The sequence below is a fragment of the Thunnus thynnus genome, chromosome 3 (genome assembly GCF_963924715.1).
Source record: "Thunnus thynnus chromosome 3, fThuThy2.1, whole genome shotgun sequence".
NCBI classification, from domain to species: Eukaryota; Metazoa; Chordata; class Actinopteri; order Scombriformes; family Scombridae; genus Thunnus; species Thunnus thynnus.
Window position 1 is genome coordinate 3286309 of NC_089519.1, and position 25665 is coordinate 3311973.

The 25665-nt window shown below is 41.6% G+C and overlaps 1 protein-coding gene across 3 annotated transcripts; it reads left to right on the forward strand.

The window, feature by feature from the left end:
- Nucleotides 1–25379, forward strand: myh9a (myosin, heavy chain 9a, non-muscle). 3 transcript variants are annotated; one of them, XM_067580917.1, is made up of 43 exons: nucleotides 1–217; nucleotides 5094–5284; nucleotides 5480–5620; nucleotides 5702–5858; nucleotides 6327–6354; nucleotides 6652–6745; nucleotides 7268–7288; nucleotides 8495–8587; nucleotides 8680–8743; nucleotides 9230–9328; nucleotides 10090–10233; nucleotides 10502–10597; nucleotides 10743–10819; nucleotides 10982–11176; nucleotides 12443–12616; nucleotides 12886–13059; nucleotides 13838–13952; nucleotides 14518–14708; nucleotides 15002–15123; nucleotides 15437–15506; nucleotides 15609–15769; nucleotides 15968–16076; nucleotides 16400–16531; nucleotides 16723–16929; nucleotides 17042–17179; nucleotides 17313–17436; nucleotides 17637–17808; nucleotides 18046–18258; nucleotides 18437–18581; nucleotides 18672–18878; nucleotides 19047–19151; nucleotides 19963–20115; nucleotides 20326–20574; nucleotides 20701–20913; nucleotides 21137–21349; nucleotides 21514–21675; nucleotides 21982–22110; nucleotides 22408–22496; nucleotides 22777–22900; nucleotides 23271–23479; nucleotides 23647–23755; nucleotides 23904–24076; nucleotides 24352–25379. In XM_067580917.1, the coding sequence occupies exons 2-43, from the start codon at nucleotides 5099–5101 to the stop codon at nucleotides 24458–24460; spliced, it is 5886 nt and encodes a 1961-aa protein (XP_067437018.1). In that variant the 5' UTR covers nucleotides 1–217; nucleotides 5094–5098; the 3' UTR covers nucleotides 24461–25379. The 3 variants fall into 3 exon arrangements, with proteins under 3 accessions (XP_067437018.1, XP_067437036.1, XP_067437029.1); XM_067580928.1 differs by lacking the exon at nucleotides 1–217 and adding an exon at nucleotides 4935–4954; XM_067580935.1 differs by lacking the exon at nucleotides 7268–7288.
- Nucleotides 25380–25665: the final 286 nt, after the last annotated feature.

The following is a 25665-nucleotide window of genomic DNA, read 5'->3' on the forward strand; positions in this document are numbered from 1 at the left end:
ATCATCGGTGCAGAAGAGTCCATCCTCACCGAGCCACGCCTGAGCAGCTGGACCGCATGACAGAGCAGTGACACAGCAGAGACACAGAAGAAGCTTTTTTCCTGAGCAGCCTCTTGTTTTGTGAAGAAGCAGGAGAACTGCGCTGCTGCTGCTGCTGCAAACACGGACACAACAAGACGAACCGAGCTCACCTACAGTGCCTGCAGCTGAAAACCAGGTGTGTTTACTGTTTGTTTTTAGCAGGTGGAGACAGCGGGTGGACTGTTTTCTGTGTGATGAGTGTAGTGAAGAAAGGAAAAACTCGATTTTAGTTGAAGAAAGACAAGCAGAAGTACATTTGTTGTTGCTCAAGGTGGTTAATGTGGCGCATCCAACCAGGTGTGCTCCTCAAGCCACACAGATGAGCCCTTTAAACCCGCGCATGCTCAATTATCACCATATTGTCTCTGAACATAAAGTTAAGCTGATTTAAAACACTCAGTAGGACTTGTGCTGACAGTTGTGATACTGACTCACAGCTAAAGCTACCTGCTTCCTTATGATGCTCACAAGACAAACAACCACCAGTAAAACTCAATTATACTTTCATAATGATACTTTCAGAAGGGAAATGACCTGTAATGAAGATGAACTCTGTCCTGTTTAAAAGATAGATATGAAGTAAGGTTTACTTTATAGTTTAGGACACGTTTCCTTTATTTATGAGGAAATAATAATGTGCAGAGTGACACTAACAGTGTGACAGGACAAACAGTCCTGCCTGAGGTATGAAAATTCATGCCTTCATCTCAGGTATTCACTGTTTAGACTTCAGCTCATGTCTGTTCTAATTACTTAGTTTGGATCCTGCAGTGCACTTTGTCTGGTTGATTGTCAGGTGGTTTGCATGAGATGAGTTTTGTTTTTTTGTCTTTTAATAAAACAAACTGCACACGCCCTGCTGCTGTGATCTACCCTCAGGATACAATATCAACACGCAGCGTGCAAAAGCGGATTTGGCTCAGGTCATGATGAGTAATTCATTTTTAACATGATCTGTTAGAGACGGTTTCATCTGGCACATATTGCTAGTCATGATTTGCACAAGTAGTCTTTTTCTGATCTTCCTCTTTTGGGTTCAGCCCCGGAAATTCAACACCACCGCCACATCTGGAGCCACAAAGTCATCTGGTTCTGCAACACTGCCTTCTCTGCCCTCCCATCACCTTTTTTTTATACTTAAAGTAAAATGCAAACATCTTATTATTACTGAAATCTTGATATTTTTCACACCTTTTAAGCAAACAGAGCTCATCTTGCTCCCTCTCAAAACCTGGACTCTCTATCGCTGTCCTCATACTTTGACTAATCCCTGATGTTTGCACCAACATGGTCTGTCTCTTATCAGTCCCTCCCTCACCCCACCAGCCCTGTATCAGCAGCCAGGCTGCAGATGGCAGGGCTCGTCGCTGCAGGGACATGTGCTCCCCGCGTTAGGTAAGAGCCATGGAAGCTTGGATAAAGCAGGGATTGACTGGCAGCCAAGAACAGGAGTGAGCAGGAGACTGGAGATGCTGTTGAAAACGTGCATGAAGAGAGCAAAGAGCACAAGAGAAGCAGATTAAGCAGGTTGTCAGTGCAGACAATAGGAAGGCCTCTGCAGTGATAATTAATTCCAAAAGCTGTAAGATTAACAAGGTGAGTGAGTGCAGATGGGGTTAAACTAGTCTTTACATGTTTGTTAAAATCCTTGTCAGACATTGACTTTACTCTTCATCCTGGTTCAGCAGCGGAGTCGCAAGATGTGATTTTTGATCAGGCGTGTGTTGGATATTCTGCTGTCCACACCTTGTGTAATTACTGGATTAAAGTGATTTGAATAGATTTGATAGTAGAGGGTGGATGTGCAGGTTGAACTAGTTCAGTTTGTCATTTTGAACCACAAAGTGTCAAAATGTGCATAGGCCCAGTTTGTGCAACTTCCTGAGGAAGTTAGCCCATGGATGGCTTAGACCGTGAAGCCACATACATTTGAATGTCACAAGTTTTCTGTGTAGATCTCGTGTTTAATGAGGCTTTAGTCTGATTAATTAACGATGATTAAGGCATTCATTTATTCAACGTAAAGACATGAGGCTCTCAGGCTTCTCTGACTGCTGGGAATGCTGCAGTTTCACACACTTTGCAGGAGTTTTGCATTTAGTGCTTGATGATGAACCAGTAGACATGTCACCTAGTTTGGCCCCCCCCATGTCCCTCTAACCCCCCCACAGATCTTCAAGAGTCTGAGCACATAATGAACTTAAGAGAGACACAGATGACACCTTGTGCACTGATCCCCTTATCCCTCACTCCTATAAACACACACTCCTCTTGTCTTTATCTCTCTCCGCACACACACACACACACACACACACACACACACACACACACACACACACACTCTGCTGTTTTTTCATCATTCATCCTACACCTGAGAGGAGGCAGCTGCCCTACTTCTACTCTATATGATAACTCCTGTTGTTGAGAATATTATATCTTCTCTTGGTTGTCTATGAATTACTACCAGCTGATAATATTCTTGTCCTAAAAAGCAAACCAAAGGTCTGAGCATCCTTTAGAGATTCAAATATTTTATCCTTAATGTCTAGAAAAAACATCCAACCATTTTTTTATGTTTTGAATATTATTTACAACATATAATTCAAAAAAGTCCATCACATACTTAATACTTTTATATGTATGAGGTGTTTAATTGTCATTTGAAATGCCTCCATTTTAAATATGCAGGTAATTTGAAGCAGTTTTTACAGCCGTATACTTCAGTGTATCTACTAACACACTCTGATCATCTTTGTCTTTCTGTCTAGTGGTCTTTATCTGATAAATCTGAGTGGTCATGAGATGATTAATAAGATAAGAAAGAATAAACAAAAACACATTTCTGCTACACAACCTTCATTATTTTATTCAGCCAGCTGGCAACCTGTGGAGGGTGTTGGGAACCACTGCCTTGGTCTCAACAGAAACCAGTTTCTGTTTAAAGGCTCTTGTATTAGATACGTTTATTGTCACACATTAGATCTATAACCAAATCAAGTTGCTCTTACTTCTAATCTTTACTTTCAAATTCATGAATGAATTTCATGATAATGACTTTTTATTGTTGTTTTTTCATTGTATCTTTCTGTGTTCATTGTTTTTATATGTGACTTAATAGATGGTGAAATGTAGTTTGTCAGGAGCCTCTTAAAAGATGAAATTATACATGTCATGGGGGCTTCTTCTATAAACAATAAGTTGTTTCAAACTCTGCAGATGCTTTTGGTGAAAGCAGACTTGAGGGGATGGATGCAGGGTGCGGTCGGGGAATAATGACATTTCTCTCTTTGCCCAGACTTGCTCCCGACATTCCTTCCTGCCTCTCTGATTGCAAAGCATCCCGCCACCGACCTCTATCAGTACTTTACATAACACGCGACTGCAGGCGGTGCACAGAGCCTGCAGCACAGTGATAATGTAATAGCTGAACATTTGTTACCGCTGGCGGAAATCAAGAATCTGACGAGAGGGTTTGGGATAATGAGCAGTGAAGACGAGTGGGAGAGAGGGAGTTGGGAATTTGTGGAATTCTGTGTAATGAGCTGGTGAGGAAGGAATTTAGTCCAGACAGGGAATTATAGATGGACAGGTAGAAGAAACATGACGCAGAGATGCAGCTGCACTGTAGAGTTGAGGTTACTAATTGTTTTGTCTGACTACAATGTGCCTCAGGTCATAAATACACTGGCGAGGATTGAAATTAGATGTTTGATGTATTTGGGATTTTTTATTTTTTAAATGACCTGTAAGCAGCTCAACACACTCTTTCTCTACATTTGTCTGTTTTGAAGAGCTTTAGTAGGTTTATAGGTCACAGGTTATAGGTTGCATGCTCATAATAATACAGTGAAACTGAATGAAAATGACAGCTGTTGTGGAGGTTATGGGCCCGAACCTGTGCTTTACCTCCTGTTACCTTCTGACGGTGCAGTAAACTTCATCGCGTGTTGTTTGTCAGCGAGCTCATCTGAGCGCTCACATCCGTGTTTTTGTGTCACTTTGAGCTAAAAGTCATTATGCAAACTCAACACAAAGACCTATTATCACATGTGATGAGTGACCGTTTAGGTTGCATGTCAAGCAGTAACAACAAAAGCTGTTGTAGTCAAGTCTCACTGACACACAAAGGAAAACCCTCCTGTTTGAGTAATATTGAAAGGTAATTTTCGGATCCGCTTGTGTACGTAAAAGAAATGAAATATTCTCAATATAATGCAGACACAGTTGTCTAAACTAGTAGTGAGCAGAATTATTTTAGAGCTACGCACTTTTCTAATTTTTTTTTTTCAATATTTGGGGCGTTTTTTGGGTTTGTTTGATTACAACAGAGTAGAGATGACAGCAGATAAGGGAAGAGACAAGAGGTTTGACTACAACAAAGTTCCCCTTCAACTCCTGAATTACATTGTCAGCATCTTAAACTTAAAGGCCACAGTGACGTCTTTGTTTTTAGAGCATTTTAATCTGAATTGCACATCATAATAGACAGTAATGATGATTTTAAATATTTTGATTTTACCTGTATCATGATGCCTTTCCAAGAACAAAACGCCTTTGTACACGGGTGAAATGTACAAAACCAGAAGTCATGATGACTCACATTTTAAGTCTGAAGTGTTTTCTCAGTGGTGGGGAACTCGCTGCAGAACCACAGAAAACAAGAAATGAGTTGAGCTGGCTGAGTAGCACTTCTCATGACAACCAAGCTTATCTATACGTGTAAAAATACGTGGAATTCCCCGCCCTTTATTTTTTTTTAAGGTAGTTTTATATCAAGACTCTGAGGCCACACCAACAGTTTGGCAACCAGATACAGCAGAATGATATAGGATTTAACAACCTGTAAAGGAAGATTGTACAAGGAGCCCTTCAGGTCTGAAGCAAAATGCCAGTTTTATATTTTTTTGTTGCTCTTACAAACTCTGTCAACTCTCTGAAAGTTCAGCCAAGTCAGAATGTTTTGTTTTTTTTAAACTGATCAGTTTAAAATGTCCATTTTCTCTGTCTTAAAGCTAACATGACGGACGCAGACAAGTTCCTGTATGGGGACCGCAGCGGGACCAACAACCCCCTGGCGCAGGCCGACTGGGCCACCAAGAAGCTGGTGTGGGTTCCCTCCGAGAAGATGGGCTTCGAGTCCGGCTCCGTCAAGGAGGAGCAAGGAGAGGAGTGTTTGGTGGAGCTGACGGACTCGGGCAAGAAGGTGAAACTGACAAATTTCAGTACGATGAAATGAAATGAACATCAGCTGTGTGATCCTGACCAGCCAACCAACCATCTGATTGATGCCACTGCACTTTGCTAAAAATACGTTCGGCAAATGAAATAAACTGAATTTTAACCAAATATGTGTTTGCCATCCAAGTCTTGACAACTTTCTGGTCTCTGTGAACTTCAGGTGAAGGTAAACAAGGATGACATCCAGAAGATGAATCCACCCAAGTTCAGTAAGGTGGAGGACATGGCGGAGCTCACCTGCCTGAACGAAGCCTCTGTGCTGCACAACCTCAAGGAGAGATACTACTCTGGACTCATCTATGTGAGCCATAAACGTGAATGATGTTACAGATGATTGATTTTTTTTATTCTGTGCATTAAACTATCTTCTGTCTTCCCCCAGACGTACTCGGGTCTCTTCTGTGTGGTGGTCAACCCGTACAAGTACCTGCCCATCTACACTGAGGACATAGTGAACATGTACAAGGGCAAGAAGAGGCACGAGATGCCCCCTCACATCTACGCCATCACAGACACAGCGTACAGGAGCATGATGCAGGGTACTGTAATTATATTTTTATACAGACAAACAAAATGTATTAGGTAAAGTACATGTGTGTACCAAGTGTGTGTACTCCAAGATGTTTGTCAGATCCAGTTCAGATACCAAAGATATTCAATTAAGAATCATTTCAAGCAAAAAAAGTAGCTGAATCCTGTAAATATTTTTCTGTTTTTGCTTGATAGATAACTAAACTAATTATTGATTATTAAAGTAGTAATTTTCTGTCTTTCAATCACTGTATAATTTACAATGAAATGATGAAATTACAAATGTGAAATTAGAAGTTTTATAAGTGGAACTGTTGTGTTGTAATTGTTTCAGTCCTACATGGTTTAAACTCATACTTCCTGCAAACTCCTGAGATAAACAATCACACGCAATAGAAGACTTCAACTGCTTGTGTTTTTCTGTTTTGTCAACTGTTTCCTGATCGGGATTTCACTTCTTTCTCATCCTCGACCAGATCGTGAGGACCAGTCCATCCTTTGCACGTAAGTCTCTTGTCTGTCAGTACTTTCCCTGTCAACTGGTTTAGTTGTTTCTTTTAGTTATCAGTCATTATTTTTCTCCCAGATTCAAACAGTTTCAGTTCAAATTTGATTGTGCAGTGAAGCTACAGGCTTCCTGTTTTTTTTTTTTTTTTTTTTTTTTTTTGCACAAGAGAGGTCATACTTGAGTTGTATTTATCAGAAACTTTGTATTTATTGTTGTGTAAAGTATTGACAGCTTTTCCTGATTGATACATAATGTTTCTAAATGTTCTATATGTATATATTGTGTCTTTACAGTGGGGAGTCCGGAGCAGGGAAAACAGAAAATACTAAGAAAGTCATTCAGTATCTTGCTCATGTTGCCTCATCTTTCAAGTCCAAGAAAGATCAGGTCAGTACTTGTTTGTCTTCTTCAGTCTCCTCTTCCTTTCTGATTCGCTCCTCACCGTTGTCCGAACATTTGTAGAGACTACGATGGACACCTCCCCCCCAAACCCCCTCCTTTTTGTGTCTTTCCTCTCTTCCGATGTTCTCTTTCCTGCCTCCCTGTTCTTCCCCTTTTTTGGTAGATTTCCATGTGAGTACATCTCTATAAGGTAGTCTACCTGAACGAGCCGTGTGGCGACTACTGCGCATTCCTCTTTCAGGCCTTGACGTGCCTGCCTCACCTCTCTGCTGACTCAAAGTGAAGCAGAACGCAGATGTGTGTGTGTGTGTCTGTGTGTGAGAATATTTGTACTGTTCTTGTATGTAGGCTATTTCACAATGTTGAATGTTGAAATGTTGAAATTTCTTCATGATCCATCAGGTGACACCAGGTTTCCTCTGAATTACATAATTTGTGTGAAGTTGGCGTCAAACATGTTGAATTCTCTCTTCTTTTTTTTTTTTTTTTTCTCACCCCCCTCTCTAGGGCAGTGCGGTTTTGTCACATGTGAGTTAATCGTTCTGACTCCATAAACATGGTGTCTAACTGTTTTTATGCACGAGCTACTCTACTAACAGGAAATGTTTTGTTGTCTTTGTCTGGGTTTTGAAGGGAATGCATTAAAATACTTGGATTTAGACTTTGGCTTTACAAGAATAGTTTCACATTTTGGGAAATACGCTTATTTGCTTTCTTTCTGTGAGTTAGATTAGAAGATTGATGCCACTCTCTCTGTTTTAAATATGAAGCTACAGCTGGTTAGCTTAGCATAAAGACTAAAAACAGGGGGGGAGTGGTTTGCCTGGCTCAAGCAGCACCTCTAAAGCTCACTAATTAACACATTATATTTTATGTGTTTAATCTGTACAAAAAAAACCAAAGTGAATGACATAGTCTGGCACATAATCCCTCCCCCTCCCTCATGAGAGTGTTATCTATCTTCTCATTTAATTGCAAGAAAGCAAATATACCCAAAATGTCAAACTTTGCTCTTAAAACCAAGAAAAACATTTAAAATTTCTAAGCAAAAAATATGAAACAGTAAGAAGGTTTACCCTCATATGTTTTAGATATGAGTTAAATACTTTCTTTAAAAATCCAAAACCAAGTTGTCCATGCCTGGAAGAGCAGTTAAGCTGAAATACATCTTACTGTTTGTGCCTATTTTAAAGCTTTATTAGGTAAAAGTATTGTCTCTCACTCCACCCATCAGCTATTTTTTTTCTTCAATCCATCAATCTGGATTCAGTTATTGTTATGTAGACATTTTGGGGTGGTACAGTGTACTCCTGCATTTCCTTTTGGGGGATCTTGGCCAAGCTGTGTGCTGCTTGTGTTCTCCTGTTTGTGCCTGCATGGACAGGGATGGTCTTACAGGGGTTTTGTGCTTGAGTGGGCTTGCTGTGCTGCGGCAATGTGTGTCGGAATGTGCAGGACTGTGTATTTGCATGCATGCATGCGTGTGTGTTTGTGGTTGATTGGGCATTTGAGCAATGATAACATCCCTTGAGGTAACTCTTTTCAATATGCAGCCTGAATGAGTTTTTAACAAGTTGAATGAGTAATTGCACAGAGCTTGCATTTGCATTTGCCAATGAAAGGGCTGCAGCGCTTCAAGAAAATGCATGATTTCAAGTTGTGCTTGTTTGACAAATGTCCAGCTCAGAGTCATGAAGTCTACGGTTTGCTCTGATACCGTCTCCTCTCTGTCAGGGGGAACTGGAGAAACAGCTTCTGCAAGCGAACCCCATCCTGGAGGCCTTTGGCAACGCTAAGACCGTCAAGAATGACAACTCTTCAAGATTCGTAAGAATAGCTTGTATTAAATTAAACCTTAAAACATGATTTTTAAGTTTTAATGCTGCATATCAAAAATTATGATTTGTTTTCTCTTGTAGGGAAAATTTATCAGGATCAACTTTGACGTCAATGGATACATCGTTGGAGCCAACATTGAAACTTGCATCCTTTTTAAAAACGTGCTTCTTGCTTTCTCTGTTCTTTTTGCACCAGGCTGGATTAACCTGTTAGGTGGCGTCAGGCTCTGCCCCAAACACACAAACATGTTGCCCCAGCCCAGTTTGCCCTGGTGTGAGTGACAGAAACCAACCAGTATTTGTACAACGTAATACTCCCTTGCCCTGTGTCATTTTACGATGAGAGTTGCTGAAGGATCTGCACCGTGGAAACAAATGACCACTAAAATATGAAAAAAGATTGAAACACATTTTGACAAAGATAACTGGATAAGTAAATGCATGAGACATCTTAGGGCATTGTGGTGCATATTGCCAAACAAATTTGAAATTTATCACATTACCACAAAGACAACCTGGGGTCCTGGAGCAGTTGCCCAGTTTGCCCGGATGGTAATCCAGCCTTTCCTCTGTACTGCACGTTTAAGATGCTGCTGTTGCATTTGTCTGTCCTTGACTGAAATGTTGCCAGATCTGCTGGAGAAGTCTCGGGCCATCAGACAAGCTAAAGAGGAGAGGAGCTTCCATGTCTTCTACTACATGCTGACAGGAGCAGGGGACAAGCTGCGCTGTGAGCACACAACTTTTTATTATAGAAAGTTGCAAAATGTTTTGTTATTACCAGAGTGGGACTTACAGTTCAAGACAGCCAAGACATTTCTTAAAGGGGACATAACATGCACATTTCCAGATCTATATTTATATTCTGATGCTCTACTGAAATATCTTTGCATGATTTACTGTTCAAATACAACTTATTTAACTCTTTTGCAGCCCCTTAGATCAGCCTCTGTCTGAAACGGGCCGTTTTAGTTCCTGTCTCTTCAAGGCCCCACCTCCCGATGAGCCCACTGTGTTCTGATTGGTTAGCTCAGAGAAGCTGTGTCTCAGCTGACTTCCAGCAGCGATATGAACAAACAGTAGTAGTAGGATTTCACCTGTTTTTTTTCTTGAGCTTTACTCGAAATGTCAACTTCTCAAATACATTTGTGCATGTTTGAGAAATCCAAACCGAAATATGAGAGTGGACAACGTAAACAACACATGGGGAAAACCTTAGCAACAAAGGCTATGGAACAGACGTCAGCAAGGTAGAAAAAACCATTGCATATGTCCCCTTGTATAGATACTGTACATGGGAAGTAGCTCGCCTGGCCACCATGATTTAAAAACCGAGCTTCCCTTTTTCTCCGTTCAGTTACTAGCGCTGAAGTTATCTACATTCAAGCCGTGTAGAGTTGAGCAGTCCCACCCATCTACTTCACAGAAATGGTGCTATAAATATCAGTTCTCAATGAATGACTCCTTCCTCTTTTCCTCCTCACTATCCAGCTGAGTTGTGTCTGGAGGATTACAGCAAGTACCGCTTCCTGTCCAACGGAAACGTGACGATTCCTGGCCAGCAGGACAAGGACTTGTTCACTGAGACTATGGACGCCTTTCAGATCATGAGCATCCCGGAAGAGGAGAGAATTGGTACCTTGATTTTTGTTTTTTAAATAAATTTGGCACAGTATTGCAGTATTTCAACAACTCTGGTGACATTTCTGAATGCAAAACAGTGATTTTTGCTTAATGGGTCAACTTGATTATTTAAGTCATTCTTAAGGAGTTGCATTAAATATCTTCTACATAATGAGTTTTCTGGGGCTGCTTTAAAAAAAAGAGGGTATAGTGGCACATTGTTCCTCATGTGAGATTCCTTCGCGGCAGCAAACAGTGAGATCTTCTGTCTGTTGGTCAGGTCTGTTGAAGGTGGTGTCGGCCGTGCTGCAGTTGGGAAACATGTCCTTCAAGAAGGAGCGTCACTCTGACCAGGCCTCTATGCCTGATGACACTGGTACACACATTTACACAGCACCACTATCATCATCATCATCATCATCATCATCATTTCCTCTGTATAGACTGTCTCAATCCATTTGCTTAAACCCTCCCAATTCATCCGTCATCCACCTTTCACATCCTCCATGTTTCACCTCCAGCTGCCCAGAAAGTGTGTCATCTGCTGGGCATCAACGTCACCGACTTCACTCGAGCCATCCTGTCTCCCAGAATCAAGGTCTGCATTGCAATCATTGTGACCATTTTTACCACTTTTTTGTTTGAACTTGGTGTTTGGTTTCTGTTTCTTGCTCCACAATTAATTAACAAGATTAAACAAGACATGTCACAATAGTTTTAGTATCACAGTATGACATGGGAGATTGTTTTTTTTCCCCAGGTTGGCAGAGACTATGTCCAGAAAGCCCAGACCCAGGAGCAGGCTGAGTTTGCTGTCGAGGCTCTGGCCAAAGCTTCTTACGAGAGGATGTTCCGCTGGCTGGTCCTGAGAATCAATAAAGCTCTGGACAAGACCAAGAGACAGGGAGCCTCCTTCATTGGCATCCTAGACATCGCTGGATTTGAGATCTTTGAGGTAAAGTGTTCAAACTCAGTGATGCATCAAAAGTTTTGGTCAGCATTCTGACTGTAAATAGACTCCCCCTATTTACACACACACTGTTAAATAAACCCACTGAGATGGCAAAGACATGGCTGGTTTTAATGGTGTCTCTGTGCTGTAAAGACCCCGTTTAAACTTTGTCATGCATGTTGGGCAGGTCAGATAGCTATCGGATGTCTATCGTAAAAAGCATCCGAGATTGGTTCGAAATGCATTGCGCATGCATGCTTTTTGGCAGTTATCAAACAGATTCAGGTACAATACAGCCATCCTCTGGACTGGAATAAGGCTGACCCTGATTTGCATGTAGCCCGCGAAAACCAAGACCAGTTGCTGCCATCAGAGACTGAATGTAAACAAAAGTGTTCTAAATTGCATCTGGATTTTATTCAAATAAGAGACACTTGAATGATACAAATGAGGCTGAAGACTCTCACACAGCAAATCTCACTCACTGGTACTTAGTATCAGTCCTAAAGGGACACATGGACAGTCTGCAGCTCCATGAATGGACAGGGTTTCAAAAAGACCTGCTGTCCATCTCCTTCTCTTATTGGAGATGTACAGTAGTCCCTCACTGACATTAAGGGACATGTGGCCCTGAAAATGTCTGGAAACAGCGGAGCACGCAGATCTTCACTGTCCTTCCACCGAATGGAGGTTTTAGCCAAGAAATCTCAGACACCAACAGTGGTTAGAGCCAAGACATGCTCACCGCAACAGGTACATTCTCAGCAGTTTATATTTGGACTCCAGGTTGAGTCTCAAATCATCGTCTTCATCTGGGAATCAAGCGACTGCTGACACACTTCGTTGTCATTATACAGTAGTTTGTTTTCTCTCTGAGATGCTAGATGTACCTCCGTCGCCGTCGGAGTACTCTAGATGTTCTGCCCATCCTTGTGGCAGCGGGTTGTATGTGATCAGTGAATCATTAGTGAAAATAATCTTCTAATCTGTCTACTGTATGTCATTATCTCAGAGCTGATTTAAAAGTGGACAAGGAGCCTCTACAGGGCTTAAGAGGTCTCATTCTGATTGGCTGAGCACATAACAACGTGAATGTCTGTGGCCAAGAGACGCAGAGAAAAGTTGACAAGTCAAAAGAATTCAGTGTGAAATAAAAAACTGCAATTCCTCCTCTACCAATCTGTCAATCACGACATACTGTATGTGCATGCTGTTTTCATTTTATATCATACTATATAGTCATTACTTTGTTCTCATTCTCTCCTCTAGCTGAACTCGTTTGAGCAGATGTGTATCAACTACACCAACGAGAAGCTGCAGCAGCTCTTCAACCACACCATGTTCATCCTGGAGCAGGAGGAGTACCAGCGGGAGGGCATCGAGTGGAACTTCATCGACTTCGGCCTCGACTTGCAACCCTGCATCGACCTTATTGAAAAACATGTAAGATGACACCCAGTTACTATTTTTCTTCAAGCCTCATACATAAACACTGACTGTATCTGTCTTAACTTGAAGTGAAGTCATTTACAAGCGTTCTGCAGAACTCACTGTCTGTTTTCTGCAGAAAACAGCTGTGTAGTTCAAGTTGCAGCTTGTAACTGCGTAGAAATGATTAAATTAGTCAGGATTCCTGTGAACTGCAGACTGATGCATGCTGTTTGTTTTGCTTTTCTCCCCCCCCCCCCCCCCCCCCCCACTGTTCATCACAGGCTGGTCCTCCAGGTATCCTCTCACTGCTGGATGAAGAGTGCTGGTTCCCCAAAGCCACAGACAAGTCCTTTGTGGAGAAGGTGGTCCAGGAGCAGGGAAACAACCCCAAGTTCCAGAAACCCAAGAAACTGAAGGACGATGCTGATTTCTGCATCATACATTATGCTGGAAAGGTCATTGACAATAACTTTGTTTGTATTGTTGAATCTGTAACTTTTAAAGTTATATTTTTATCTGAATTTAAACTTGTAGAACATTTACGGTTGGCTTCAAGGCCTTTGTCCATATTTCTTTATAAGTTAAGACCGTATTCTTCCAGAAGAATGTAATTATCCTCCTGAAAGTAATTAAACTACAACGTAGAAATATTGACACGTGTTAAAATGTAACAGTGTTCATTATGCAGAATGACCTCTTTGGAAATGATTTTATTTAAAATTATTATTATTATCATGGATTACTGTTATTTGTGCATTAACATAAAATAGTATTTTGTTTTTGTAGCTGGTTGAGGTGGAGCTGCTTTACGTACTGTTAGGTAGTTTGATCTATAAGACTTATTCTATGAGCTTTTATTGGAACAATCTTAATCTGCAGTTTAACTAGTAGCTATATCTGTGATCTAAATGTAATGGAGTAAAAAGTAAAACTTCCTCTAATGGAGTGGAGTAAAAGTTTGAAGTACTGTAGCATTAAATGGAAATACTCAAGTACAGTATGTTATTTTCCACCAGCTCACTACTTTGGCTGCAATGTAACAACATAGTTTTCTGGCTAAAGTTTTATTACATGTTTTATACAACAAATTTGTAACTAAACTTCATAAATACTGTGTTTCAGAGTACTGTGAGATGGAGCCTTAAAGCATTAACCTAAAATAAGTTAAAAGCTATTACAATTGCAGTTCTTCATGGTAAATGTATTTAAATAAATCCTCTCACTCTGGTGCAGGTGGACTACAAAGCAGATGAGTGGCTGATGAAAAACATGGATCCTCTGAATGAGTGCGTGGCCACTTTGCTCAACCAGTCTACAGACAAATTTACTGCCGACCTGTGGAGAGACAGTGAGTGGAATTTATCTAAAATCTCATTCTGCTTATTGCTGTAAGAATTATGAAAATGTCACGTTGCAAAAGAGACAAAAATGTTGAATTGCTGCACTTGTTTATTGGAAATGCAACATTTTAAGAAGGTATCTTTTGATGCCTGTCAAAGGCCCAAAACTGGGACGCTGCATGCGTTTTCAACTAACTTGTGTGCAGCAGTTCAACAATATCTTTTGCATGATCACATTTTCAACATAACTGTTGGCCAAGTGTGCATTACACAACTCATAGTTTAAATTTGTCACCTTAAATGAACCTTACTTACATTTGTTGCTGGTAAAATGTCATTACTGAAATGACTAAAACCAGAATCACACGATGGAGCAAATTTCTGAAGAAACAGAAACCAAATTTCTGTAAACACGAGGCCATCTGGTGTTTGGTCAAAAGAACTGCAGTCAGTCAGTCAGTCAGTTATTATCTAAAAGATGTGATACAAAACATGTTTTCATCGTGAGGAACTAAGATGTTATCATAAAACACACTGACAAAATCTTTTTCCACATCTTCCGTGTCCTCACAGTGGACCGTATCGTCGGCCTGGATAAGGTGGCAGGAATGTCGGACTCAATGCACGGTGCGTTCAAAACCCGTAAAGGCATGTTCCGCACCGTGGGCCAACTGTACAAGGAGCAGCTGGGTAACCTGATGGCCACGCTCAGAAACACCAACCCTAACTTTGTCCGCTGCATCATCCCCAACCACGAGAAGAAGGTACAGAACAAAGGACACATCGACGTCATTTAGCAGCACTGCAGCTGTTGCAGAAACGGATATATGAACTATTAATGTGTACTAAGAGGAGAGGAATGATAAAAGAACCGATGAATTTTGATCCTGACAGTTTATTAAACACTAATAGAGAATTATTAAGTTTTATCCATCACAATCACAAATTATTGGGCTATGCATAATGATCAAAAAGAAACAGAACATGCACAAATCTTTAATTGGTGTGTGTGTGTGTGTGTGTGTGTGTGTGTGTGTGTGTGTCCTCCCTCCTCCAGGCGGGTAAACTGGAGGCTCACCTGGTTCTGGACCAGCTGAGGTGTAACGGAGTCCTTGAGGGGATTCGCATCTGCAGACAGGGTTTCCCCAACCGCATCGTCTTCCAGGAGTTCAGACAGAGGTAACAAACCACACTAGCTGTTCTTATTTGCAATATGTTTTTTGAAAGAGACTTAAATACATAAAGAGCAATTCCTCAAAATATTTGTTTCCTTTCTCTTTCATTCTTTCCCCCTTTGATACATATTTATTTCTTACCAACCCTATAAACATAAACCCTGTCCTGGTCTAAACATCAAATATGAAGCAGGACAAACATGAAAAAAGAAAAACCGACGAGACACATAAAAGACTGTAGACATTAGATTTAAAACCACAACACTGAATGTGTGAATGTGAGTCATGTCATTTAATTCTGCTTGTCTGTCTCTCAGGTATGAAATCCTCACTCCAAATTCAATTCCAAAGGGCTTCATGGATGGAAAGCAAGCCTGCGTGCTCATGGTAAGAACAATAAATAAATCAATTTTAATTAGTTTATCAAAAGAGGAAGAAATGGCTCATTTCCACTTTACTTTATCTGTCTCACTCTCTCCTCTATGTCAGATCAAAGCCCTGGAGTTGGACTCTAACCTGTACCGCATTGGTCAAAGTAAAGTGTTCTTCAGAGCCGGAGTCCTGGCCCACCTGGAGGAGGAGAGAGACATGAAGATCACTGATGTGATCATCAGCTTCCAGGCCTGGTGCAGAGGATATGTGGCCCGCAAGTATGAAGGATTAAGTCACTCGGATCCATAACATTAAAAAAAAAAAATTTTCACCATCTGTACATATCGGAAACAACTTTACAGACTGCAGCTCTTTATCTTCTACTGCAAACAAATTTATCTGATGATGAGAAGACATTCATGTTGACAAAATGGCAAATATGCTAATTGTTTTGGGTTTTTTTTTTTTTACTCTAGAGCCTTTGCTAAGAGGCAGCAGCAGCTGACAGCCATGAAAGTTATCCAGAGGAACTGTGCAGCTTACCTGAAACTCAGGAACTGGCAGTGGTGGAGGCTTTTCACCAAGGTAAGAGACGGCAGTAGATTCAACATGCTAGTGTCATGGTTACGATTATAAATTAATAAGTTGTACCCTGTTTTTACTTGTCATTATACTTGATGTTGATTCCATTTTAAACGATTTTGTGAATAAGGGACAAACATGAGCAGTGATTTCTGTGCTGCCAATAATGAAAACCCCAAATTAATTCTGTGGCTGCTGTTGAAAGAAAAAATCAGATTTTTGGTTTGCAGTCTTTCTCATGAGAGCGCCATTTCATCCATCCCAACAAAGTCCAAACATCACCATCTGTTTTAATAACTATGGGTGGATTTTTGTTTTTTTTCTAGGTGAAGCCTCTGCTGCAGGTGACTCGGCAGGAGGAAGAGATGGTGGCCAAAGAAGAGGAGCTGATCAAGGTGAAGGAAAGACAGCTGCAGACTGAGGCGCAGCTCAAAGAATATGAGACCAAGCAGCAACAGGTAGGAGTCTCAAAAATGATGCAATAAGCTGTGATTAGTTTTATTTTAAATCTTGTGTGATCGTGACAGCGTTCAAACCTGCCACATGTAGGATTAATTCAAAAAAACATGAATCATTATGACAAGTCTTCTTACTTGTGAATGAAGCAGCTCTTCATGTCTCACTTTGACTCTGACTTCCCCTCTGCTAGCTAAATGCAGAGAAGCTGGCTCTTCAAGAGCAGCTCCAGGCAGAGACGGAGCTGTGTGCCGAGGCTGAGGAGATGAGAGCCCGTCTGTCCACCAGGAAGCAGGAGCTGGAGGAGATCCTCCACGACCTGGAGTCACGCCTGGAGGAGGAGGAAGAGCGAGTCACCCAGATGCATACCGAGAGAAAAAAGATGCAGCAGAACATCACGGTCAGTAAAGTCCTGTAGAATACAGATTGTGAGATGTAATGAAGAAATTCAAATATCAAAGGCGGTGTTTAAAGACGGCATTAACACTGCAAATTCTTTATTGTTCATGTAGGATCTGGAGCAGCAGCTGGACGAGGAGGAAGCAGCCAGACAGAAGCTTCAGATGGAGAAGGTCACCATGGACGCCAAGCTGAAGAAGATTGAGGAAGACGTCATGGTGCTGGACGACCAGAACGGCAAACTCAACAAGGTCTTGTGCAGTCTCTTAATTCATAGTCCAACCAATATTATGTATTGAAGCTGTGTGAAAGAAAAGAGCAGGGTGAATAAAACGGTTGCACCTGGGACAGCAAGTCACTTTTTTCTTGGTTTTTCAACCTCAGGAGAAGAAACTGCTGGAGGAGAGGATCTCAGAGTTCACTACCAACTTGGCTGAAGAGGAAGAGAAGTCTAAAAGCTTGCAGAAACTCAAGAATAAACACGAGGCCATGATCACAGATTTGGAGGGCAAGTGTCTAATTGTTACGTTATTGTTTATTTCAGGTTTTTGACCTAAGAAATCTGCTTGTGTGTTTTGTTTTGTTTTTTAATTTTAGGTGTTTTTGTATTTCTCTTTTGGTGAGATGTTTATGTATCTGTATTACCAGCACAGTCCTTTACCTTTATTGCCTTCGCAAATAACAAATTTTCTGTCTTCTAACGCTCAGATCGTCTCAGGAAGGAGGAGAAACTGCGTCAGGAGTTGGAGAAGAACCGTCGTAAACTTGAGGGAGACTCAACTGAGCTCAATGACCAGATCGCAGACCTGCAGGCTCAGATCGCTGAACTCCGAGCTCAGCTGGCCAAGAAGGAGGAGGAACTCCTGGCTGCACTGGCCAGGTCAGAGCTGCTTTCAGAGATTTAGTTTCAACTTTTCATTTCAGTGGAGAAATCACAGTTCTTCAATTACAGGATACAAAGTTTGTTTTAAAAGCAATAAAAAGGATTGTAATGACTGATCATTTGCACTTTAAATATGACCACATGGCTTCATTTTCCCCAGAAATGTTTCTCACTTCCAAGATATACATTCAACTGTGTATCGATCTCATCCTTCCTCTTTACCTCACCTCTCAGGATAGAGGAGGAGGCTGCAGCCAAGAACATGGCTCAGAAGAAGATCAGGGAGCTTGAGGCCCAGATCTCTGAGCTGCAGGAGGATCTGGAGCTGGAGAAGCAGGCTCGTACCAAGGCCGAGAAGCACCGCAGGGACCTGGGAGAGGAGCTGGAGGCCCTGAAGACCGAGCTGGAGGACACTTTGGACTCCACCGCGGCACAGCAAGAGCTGAGGTAACAGTCAAGCTCATGTGGTCTTACTGCTAGAGGTGTGGATCTTTATAACAAACAGTAACAGAAGTGTTTGCATGAAGAGCTTTGAAGGCAACACAGTCGTGCAAAGATTTATAGATTTTTGTTTTTTTTCTTGGCTTGTTCTTTTTAAATTAATTTTATTGTTCCGTCTCTCAAGAACCAAGCGTGAGACGGAGGTCACCCATCTTAAGAAGACACTGGAGGAAGAGGCCAAGGTCCACGAACAGCAGATGGCCGACATGAGACAAAAACACAATCAGGCATTTGAAGAACTCAATGAACAGCTGGAGCAGGCCAAAAGGGTAATGAATGAGGTGGTCAGACGAGATGCAAATGCTTAACAGACATCTGAAGAGCACCAGTAACGTTTCTTACGTGTGTCACTCCTGCAGAACAAAGTGTCCGTGGAGAAAGCCAAGCAGGCCCTGGAGAGCGAGTGGAACGAGCTGCAGATCGAGCTGAAGACTCTCACACAAGGCAAGACCGATTCCGAGCACCGCCGGAAGAAGGCCGAAGCCCAAGTCCAAGAGCTACAGGTCAAACACGCAGAGAGTGAACGACAGAGGCAGGAGCTGTCCGACAAGATGACCAAGATGCAGGTATGGACGGAGAAGGTTTCTGGAGGGTTGAGTTACTGCTTAGAGGGAAGTAAAGGAAGAGTAGGTGGTTAAAAGAAGGAATGTTTTATATTTCTGTGTGGATGGACGGAGTGACTGATTTTTAAATTGTGTCTGTGATTCATTGTTTCTATATTTCTGGTGTTTTAGTCGGAACTCGAAAACGTAAACGGCCTCCTGAGTGAAGCAGAGGGCAAGAACAGCAAATCCAGCAAAGACCTTTCTTCAACTGAGTCTCAGCTGCAGGACGCACAGGTACAAACACAGATGCATGTTAATTACTGCTATTGCTACTTGTTCCTTTTTGATGTCCAACACACTCGCTTATAATCTCAAAAAGAGATTAAACAACTTGTCAATTAATCAGTTCAGTCAATTGACAGTGTATTAATAAACAACAATTTTGATAAACAATTAATCGTTAAAGTCTTGTTCTGCTTCCAGCTTCTCCAATGTGAGAATTTTTCACTTTTCTCTACTTTGTAACTTTGTAAATTGAATATCTGGGCTGCGGACTGTCGGTCAAACAACATTTAAACATGTTTTGAACGTTTCAGCTTTTGCTATAGAAAATTGTGAGGTGCATTTTATTACTATTTTCTGACATTTTATTGACCAATCAATTAATTGATAAAATAATCAGAAGATGTATCTATTCTCTCTGGGATACTTTTTTTTTTTTTTTTTTTTAAACTGATGAAGACAAGCACCACAGCCTCTGTCACACATTGTCTTGTTTAATGTGTATGTGACAAATTAAACTTGGCTTACAGCCTGGCGACATGATAAATGTCCATAATCCAGCTTAAAATCCATAGACAAAAGACCTGACTTGATCTTGCCTGATATTCATCACATTCTGTGGTATTAAAAGTAATTAACAATTGTTTCTGTACATCCATAGTAACTCTGCAAAGAGGAATGCAGTATGATTTATTTCAAGGTGCAAATTTGCTAAAATGTAAACAGATATATGCTTAAAAAAAATAACTATAAATGGAGTGAAAAGAGAGCAAAAGAATATATATTTTTCTCACATTGTTTTCATTCGTTCTCTAAACTCCAGGAGTTGCTCCAAGAAGAGACTCGTCAGAAGCTCTCCCTCTCCACTCGTCTGAGGCAGCTGGAGGACGAGCAGAACAACCTGCGGGAGATGCTGGAGGAAGAGGAGGAGAGCAAGAGGAACGTAGAGAAGCAGGTCACGACTCTGCAGGCCCAGGTCAGTCCACGCTGTCACTTCCTCTTTCTGTGCACTTAGTTTTTTTTAATCTTTATTTTACATGCACTTATCAACAGTTATTGAAGTTGTGCTATAATCACCTTTCATCCAGTTTTCCTCAGCCAATAGAGAAGAACTTCCTCTCTTCTCACCACCCATCTTTCACAGACTTCATCCTTGTACTTCTGATTCCCTTTCTCATGTCTTCAGCTGGCAGAGATGAAGAAGAAGCTGGAACAGGAGGTCTCCACCCTGGAGGGGGCGGAGGAGGGCCGCAAGCGAATCCAGCGGGAGTTAGACAGCGTGCAGCAGCAGCTGGAGGAGAAGACTTCAGCCTATGACAAACTGGACAAGACCAAAACCCGTTTACAGCAGGAGCTGGATGACCTCTTGGTGGACCAGGACCACCTGAGGCAGATCGTCTCCAACCTGGAGAAGAAGCAGAAGAAGTTCGACCAGGTATCAAGACCACAATGTGTTTTTCGCCCAGAGCAAAGATGCACTAAAAAGCCACTTACTTTTATGAGATTACAGATGTGATTAGACTCTTAACTGCCCTTTTTGATCTCTCCTTTCCCTTCTTAGATGCTAGCTGAGGAGAAAACTATTTCTACTCAGTACGCTGAGGAGCGCGACAAGGCCGAGGCTGAGGCCAGGGAGAAGGAGACGCGAGCATTGACGTTGGCTCGCGAGTTGGAGACCATGACAGAACAGAAGGCCGAGTTGGATCGGGCCAATAAGATGCTCAAGGCCGAGATGGAAGACTTGGTCTCCTCCAAGGATGATGTCGGCAAGAGTGTAAGTGAAAACACTGGCATGTTTTAGTGCATGGAGATCTGCAAAGAGAGGAATTGCTCTTGCTAAATATTTCAAACTTGATCTATTTTTTTATGTTTTTATTGAAGCAGTAACAGACGGCAACATTGCTTTTAGCATAAGTTTAAAAAAAAGTAGTTCATAGATATTGTCAAAATTGCTCCAAAACTCTGCATGTATACCAATGCAACCTCCCCCTCCACAGGTTCATGAGCTGGAGAGGTCAAAGCGTGCCATGGAGCAGCAGCTGGAGGAGATGAGAGTTCAGCTGGAGGAGCTGGAGGATGAGCTGCAGGCCACCGAGGACGCCAAACTGCGTCTGGAGGTCAACATGCAGGCCATGAAGGCCCAGTTTGACAGAGACCTGCAGGCCAGAGATGAGCAGGGAGAGGAGAGGAGGAAACAGTTGGTCAAACAGGTAAGAGAGAAAAACCCTTAAATGTACAAGAGAGAATTATTACAAGGTATCTTCTGTGTGCAGTTTTGCATTAAAAATGTTGATTTTTCACATGTGACTGCTTGCAAAATGTTTGATTACAGTGTGACTGACCAAATCACCCACATTGTTTTGCTCTCCTTCAGGTGCGTGAGATGGAGGTCGAGCTGGAAGATGAACGCAGGCAGCGCAGTCAGGCCCTCTCATCCAAGAAGAAACTGGAGCTGGACCTGGGAGAGCTTGAACTCCAGATCGATGCTGCCAACAAGGGCCGTGATGAGGCCCTCAAACAGCTGAAAAAACTGCAGGTAACATATTATTACACACACACACACACACACACACACCCTTGAGCCAAAGCTGGGTGATCCATAAACTCTTTACTATTCTTTTTTTTCATACATGTTTGATTAAAAATTCAATGCAAATGATTGGAGCTGCCTATCAATCGCTATTACAGAGTAACACTAGATAACTAACAAATGAAAGTTATTGTTTGGTCAACTTTTCTACATTATATATGGGACAAAAGTGGTCATTGTGATCATAGATATTGATTAGAAATCCCCTCACAATGATGGGTGTCTTAACTGCTGTCTGCATGTTCACTTCAGGCCCTTATGAAAGAGCAAATGAGGGAGCTGGACGAGCTGCGTCTGTCCAGAGACGAAGCCGTCAACGGGGCCAAGGAGACTGAGAAGAAGCTCAAGTCCATGGAGGCAGACGCCCTGCACATCCAGGAGGTATGACAGTAACTTTGGGGAAAAAGCAACTGGAAAACATGACTGGATGGAGGATAAAGTCCCTGTTTTGGACGATTTCTTAGTGTTATAGACTAAACCAGATGTTATAGATGAGGTATGTTACATGGAATATTAGAGGATGTTTAACTCCTTGTGTTATATATTTTGGATGTCACTGTAACTTGCTTTTTTTGTTGCTAATTACATACATTGAACAGTGTTAACTTGGCTCATATTGTCTCTGCAGTATCAGGCTTTTGAAGTCTTAATATACTTTTTATCTTCTGCCTCCTCCAGGATCTGGCCACCGCAGAGAGACTCAAGAGACAAGCTCAGACCGAGAGAGATGAGCTCCAGGATGAGATTACCAACAGCAACTCTAAGAAGTATGAACCAAACTATCACTGCTACTTCTCAGCCTGTATTTTAGTAAATTAACTGAAGATGCACTCAAATGTAATATATGCATCAGCAAATTTCACAGTAACACAGTTGTGCATATTTGTTATTACAACAATGAATCTGTATATTAACACTTGGCTATAATGCTGTGAGTGAACAACAGGGTATAGAGGACACACTTATTTTAAAAATGCATGGTTATTTTATGGAAATCTATGTTTGCACATTAACCGTCACTTCTCCTCTTCCTCACTTGCTGCCCAGTACTCTGCTGGCAGATGAGAAGAGGAGGCTGGAGGCCCGCATCACCCAGCTGGAGGAGGAGCTGGAGGAAGAGCAGCTCAACACCGAGATGGTCAACGACCGCCTGAAGAGAACCACACTGCAGGTAAGAATGCACGATGTCTCAGCTACGTTGATCATGCAGCTGAGGATTTTATTTTTTATTTGCAAGCAGGAGAAAGGAAGGGATGTGTTTTACATTTCTGCATCAGTAATAACACCTAATTTGGAATGAAGAGAAGAACACTGGTCAGAGTAGAGCTGGCCACCACGGCTAAATGGACAAAGACTTACAACAACCTGGTTTTATTAGGACAAATCCTTCAGAAAAAGACTTTTCAGTCATTGTCAGCTGAACTCTGTTGTAGTGGAGAAACAACACTTCAGCGAGTTCCAAAGATGAAGAAAATAAGACTACTTTTAGGATATGCTTTTCTTTAATGGCTCTCTACTGTGTGTGTGTTTTGTGACATTAGACTGAGCAGGTGACCACAGAGCTGGCTGCAGAGCGCAGCAACTCCCAGCGGCTGGAGGGGACTCGTTCCCAGCTGGATCGCCAGAACAAGGAGCTGAAGCTGAAGCTGCAGGAGCTTGAGGGAACCATCAAGTCCAAGTATAAATCCTCCATCACCACCCTGGAGGCCAAGATAGCTCAGCTGGAAGAGCAGCTCGACATAGAGTCAAAGTGAGTGCCAGTGCAATGGACACATTGATTAGTATTGTAGTCAGATGGTTAAATCAAGCAAACACATCAAAGAACCATGAATATTTTTCTTGTACTTTTAACTTTCAGAGGCTCAAAATTACGTACTGAATTTTCTCTCATCAATTTGCTTTCTCTCCTCCTTTCAGGGAGCGTCAGCAGGCCTCCAGGCTGGCCAGAAGAACAGAGAAGAAGCTGAAAGAGGTGCTGCTTCAGGTTGATGATGAGAGGCGCAACACGGAGCAACATAAAGACCAGGTAAGCCTCTTCACTCCTTTGACTTGATTCATATCCATATTGCTAAAGACAGGAGAGAAGGGTCTTATTATGTGGTTCGGTCCTGACCTAAATCTTGCTGATGATGCTCTTCACACTAAGTGAACTCTCTCTCTCTTTCTCTCTGCAGGCGGACAAGTTGAACAGCCGTATGCGTCAGCTGAAGCGTCAGCTAGAGGAATCCGAGGAGGAGCTGACGCGAGCCAACGCCTACCGTAGGAAGCTGCAGAGGGACCTGGATGATGCCACGGAGTCAGCAGACGCTATGAACCGTGAAGTCAGCTCTCTGAAGAGCAAGATCAGGTAGGATCTGCTAACATTTATATGTCCAAAGGGCCTTCATTTGAGTGCAGGATGGTTGAGAGATAAGATTAAGATTTTGGGCTTTCATTCAATTATGTCTTAACATTCATTAATAATTACAGTTTTGTGCAGCTTAATGGAAGAAGAGTAGTTTAGGTTATTTGACCAGTTTGTGCCATCTGTGACACAACTGCATATAGTTTTCATACACCTGCCTTTCAATGTACAAATGTTAACTGTGTTTAAACTGTTTTTTTTTTTTTTTTTTTTTTAAGACGTGGGGACTTGCCCTTCAATATGCGACGTATCACAAATCGCTCCACCCTGGACAGCGATGAAGATGTGGATGTGCAGACCGAGGTGTCTGAGCCTGCAGCCGAGTGAACGGACGAGCACCAAGAGAGAAATATTATTTGACTACAGTCAACATGCAAATATAGTGAAACATTAGCCATGCAAGCTATTGAATGGAGTTAGCCTTGTATTCCCCTTGACAAACATCTTATAGCCTTATTGTTACTTTCCATGTAATTCATTTATATTTGGCCAAATAATTGTATTCATCTCAGTGAATGAGTGATATTTTTCTACAAAGTCTTTACAAATAATTTTCTTGGTCTATTTTTCTACTTAATTGGTATATTATATGATGAAACATTGCTCCTTTTTACAAGCCAGAGCAGTTTCATTTGTGCTTGAGGTTTATGTGCTGTACTTAACCATTTTTAGGGAAAAACACTGGTCATTTTATGCTTGTTTTGCACACTCACGTCTTTTTTTTTTCCGGGAGTTTTGATGCAGTTACATTTGCTATTGTCAGTAATAATCTGTGCTGTATTCTTTTCCTCTCACTGTGTTTATCCCTTCATGTTACCACAACCGAAATTGCACAATGCCAACACAAACAAAGACACAAGATTGGAAAATGTTCGTTCTTCTGAATGTTAAAAGTTGTTGGTGGAAAAAAATTTGATTCAAATTTTGTACCATCATGAGTGACACTGTAGTTTGGTTGATGTATCGTTTCTCACTGGTTTTTACACTTTATTGATTGTTGGTGGCGGGTCGGCCTGTAGTAGCTCTCACTGTACTGTATTTGTGCTTTGCTTTGCACAGCAGAAGGGGTTTCTGTCAGCACATTAACCTCTGAAATCTTGACTCTTGCATATTTTAGGTCAAATTTGATATCCTGTACCGTTGTATTATCAAACAAATTACATGTCGTATTGATGCCAACATTTTAAGGCTATTCTATATTTTATCATTCGCCTTAATGCAATAAAATTACAAAATATAAAATGCATTTGATCTCCTAATCTCTTCTGTCTTACCAATAATGGCTTTAAAAGGGATGTGATACAAAGATTACCTAAAACAGTCTTCATGTTCAGACAAGCTGTCCTCTTTTATGGACTACTGCAAATATGTCCATGAGGGACAGTTTCAACCAGGTCTCCAAGTCTCTGCAAGCTTCCCATTAACAATGAAAGTCTTTGTACTGTAAAATATGAACCTTGCAGGCTTTCTGAGGTTGCACATTCAGCTGCAGGGAGTCACTCCTTGAGCCAAATACTTTAATTTGTTAAGGA